Genomic DNA, 3399 nt, shown 5'->3' with positions numbered 1-3399 from the left:
CACACACACACACACACACACACACACACACTCAAGGCTCTGCCTGTTCTTGTTATGGCTGTCAAGTATGTGCCTGTGATAATTGATTTTTGCATTGTAAAGAAGTGTGCTGGCTGGATCTTTCTTTCTTTTTTGACCTCATGTCTAATATCATAGTCTGAAGGACACAAAAAAGATCGGAGGGGCCTGTGATGAACGTAGCCTGTCTGTATTTTCTATTTTGCTTTAACTGTTTTAAGGTACTCAGTGTTTTAATAGCTGTTTATTTTATTTCTTTTGTTAATTCATATTGTGTTTGGAGTTTTTATTTCCATTCAGTTTAGGACCAGCTAATTCATTACTTTCAGTATTTGTTTTAGTCTTTTGAATTATTTATGTGAATGGATGGTATTTGTTAGGGGTGAGTTGATATTACAGTGCAAACAGGCTTACAGTCACACAGACATCCCAAGTTTCAATAAACGTCTGTACCAAAGCAGACCTGCACCAGAAAGCAAGGTTAACAAACCCGGAGTCTGATCCTGAACTTCTGAGCTCGGACTCTGCTTTTAGTATGATCACCCTGAGTTAAACAGCGCGGGGGAAATTTTTAAAATGGAGCTCAAGGATTGACTGTTTGCAGGTAAATAAACATCAGAGCCTCCATTTTACTCCTGTGAAACTGTAAATGTGACTGTATGTCAGTGGGGACCACAATGTTTATCTTTAAAATACAAGAAAAAGAGTTATATAATTTATTATGATCCCTTATTAATATAGGTAAAGTTGTAATTCCAGCTGAATTTTATATTAACTTTTATATTATATATTAATTTTTTTTAAAATGGTGCAGCTCCCGTTTTGCTGCTAATTTCACCTAATGACAGCTAGCAACCACTCGCCAACCCGCTGGGGATTACACATTTTTCCTTAGTGACCGGAGTTTACCAAGGGTAGGCTGACTGGTGACCAGGATTGCGTTACATCATCTTCAACAAAATTCCTACTATGACAGGAATTTATCCAACATGGTTTACAAATCGTTTGTATGAATGTGTTTGTACACCACTTTGCATTTAATCATTAGTTATTATTAATCTCTGGCTCTCTGCAGTGTCTTCTGTGCTGTCTTCCTCTCCTCATCCCCAGCCGATCATGGCAGGTGGCTGCCCCTCCCTGAGCCTAGGGTGGTTGGTTGATTGCTGGGGTTTTCTCTGTATTATTGGAGCATGTTTACCATACAGTATTAAGCACATTGAGGGGACTATTGTTGTGATTTGGCACTATATAAATAAAACCTAACTGAACCGAATTGAATGAGGAAATAAAAACAGAATGAATTTTTATTTTTTCTTTGCTAATTGGGTTGATTGGGACCTAAAGAATGTAAAAACAAAGAATTACCAGTTTGTTTGTTTGTTTTTTAAACCTAATTTTTGTTTTTGAGAAAAATGAGATCCACATATGAGGACATTCATTTCAAATTTTGATTGAACAGTGGCAGTATAATGTTCTCGTAAGTGGATATCAGTCCCTTATAGAGAAAATTTAAGTATTTTGGTGTAGACGTCTACATATGTGGACGCCAGGTCCTAGGAGGTTAACGTTGGCTCTGTTCTGTGTCCCAGTAAGCCCCGACAGTGAACCACCATAACAACCCAAAGTTCTAGAAACCGCTAAATATGTTCAGCTTTCTTCATTTTATTATTTACAGCTGTGACACAACCCTGGCAAAGGTCTGTAAAGTTGTTTGTGATAGGAGAGCCGTATATTTATCATGACAGACTTAAGTCATCAAATATTTCAAGACACAGAAAACTACTTGATGTTAAGCGTGGGGGACAGGGATAGTGGCTTTTGTGTGAGTTTCTGCAGTACAAAATCAAACATGTGAAAGATCAGAATAACAGATTTTAAAGGATTTAACAATTGCGTTCTTGAAAATAAAACCTCCTTCAGTATTCAGTTTTTCCTTCCTACAGTTGCGTAGTTCGTCCTTATAGTGATCATCTGATTGTTGAGGTTTTCTCTCTATTGGGGTTGAGGTTTTCTCTTTATCTTACAGCAATTGAGGAATGAAGGCAACATTTGTTGTGATTTGGCACTATACAAATTGAACGGAAGTAAAAATGCATTTAGTCTCTTGTTGTGACATTGTGGCAAAAGTAGCCATCTTCCAAAAATAAAAAGCTCTCTGACTGTTTTTGTTTCTATTAATTTTGTAATCCAGTGTCGTACAGTTTAATCATCACTTATTATTCATCTCTGGCTCTCTTCCACAACATGTTTTTTGTTCTGTCCTCCTCCCCTCACCCCAACCGGTTACGGCAGATGGCCGCCCTTACCTGAAGGTGGTTCTGCTAGAGGTTTCTTCCTGTTAAAAGGGAGTTTTTCCTTCTCGCTGTCGCCAAAGTGCTTGGTCATAGGGGCCATATGATTTTGTTTTCTCTATTGTATTATTAAAGGGTCAACCTTACAATATAAAGCGCATTGACGCAACTGTTGATGTGATTTGGCACTGTATAAATAAATAGAACTGACATGAATTGAATTCATACAAGAATGAATCTTTGACTAGGTTGTGTAATTTGAATGTTAAATATCTTGAAGCCTATTAATAAATCGATGTTTTCCTCCCTTCCATCTTTCAGCAATTTTTCCAGCTGGCGAAACTTAGAAAACTTGGCCTGAGTGACAATGAGATCCACACAATTCCATCTGAAATAGCCAACTTTATGCAGCTGGTAGAACTGGATGTCTCTCGAAATGGTAAGCAGAGTAAACACTGGTATATCACATGGCTAAACCACAAAATAACAACACAAGTAAACATGTTCAGAGACGTTTCATCTGTCACTGCTAGAACAGGTTTTTACACAGAAGAGCTCAGAAAAAGAATTGCACTCACATATTTAATTGCCATTACAAAAACTAATGCCACAAACAAATTTAAAGATTAATTGACTTATTCTTTTTGATATACTGGTGAGGTTCCTTCTGTAACAGAGCAAGCCTTTCTCAGCTGTAGCTGTAAAGACCTCTTAAGTTCAGAGACAGCTTAAACAGCTTTGTTCTACATAAAAACACTTATTATTTCACTTATGTACTTTTCTTTTTTTTTTTTAAGTTGGCACATTTTAAGACCCAATTGCAGTCAATGAGCAGTGTTATAATTAACATATTTTCTCTTGTTCAGATATTTTGGGCATTCCAGAGAGCATTTCAAACTGCAAAGCTCTCCAAGTGGCTGATTTCAGTGGAAATCCATTAACAAAGTAAGAATTTGACATACTTTAAAAAAAACTGTGATTATTTTTAATACTTTTACAACAGTCTGCATTCAAGGCTTTTCAAATGGTACATTTCATATGTGTTTATTTTTATATGAAATATTATATATATATATATATGTGTATATAT

The 3399-nt window shown here is 36.3% G+C and overlaps 1 protein-coding gene across 1 annotated transcript in view; it reads left to right on the top strand.

Moving 5' to 3' along the window:
• Positions 1–3399, top strand: part of LOC102209945 (leucine-rich repeat-containing protein 1) — a 21519-nt gene that overhangs the window by 6164 nt on the left and 11956 nt on the right. Inside the window, exons 2-3 of the mRNA XM_005737151.2 lie at positions 2631–2748; positions 3176–3254. Coding sequence (XP_005737208.1) covers positions 2631–2748; positions 3176–3254 — 197 coding nt within the window. The remainder of the gene's footprint in view (positions 1–2630; positions 2749–3175; positions 3255–3399) is intronic.

The sequence above is a fragment of the Pundamilia nyererei genome, unplaced genomic scaffold (assembly GCF_000239375.1).
Source record: "Pundamilia nyererei isolate P.nyererei 1_Seehausen unplaced genomic scaffold, PunNye1.0 scaffold00073, whole genome shotgun sequence".
Lineage (NCBI taxonomy): Eukaryota > Metazoa > Chordata > Actinopteri > Cichliformes > Cichlidae > Pundamilia > Pundamilia nyererei.
The sequence above is the reverse complement of the archived record's forward strand: the minus strand, read 5'-3'. Positions and strand labels throughout refer to the sequence as shown.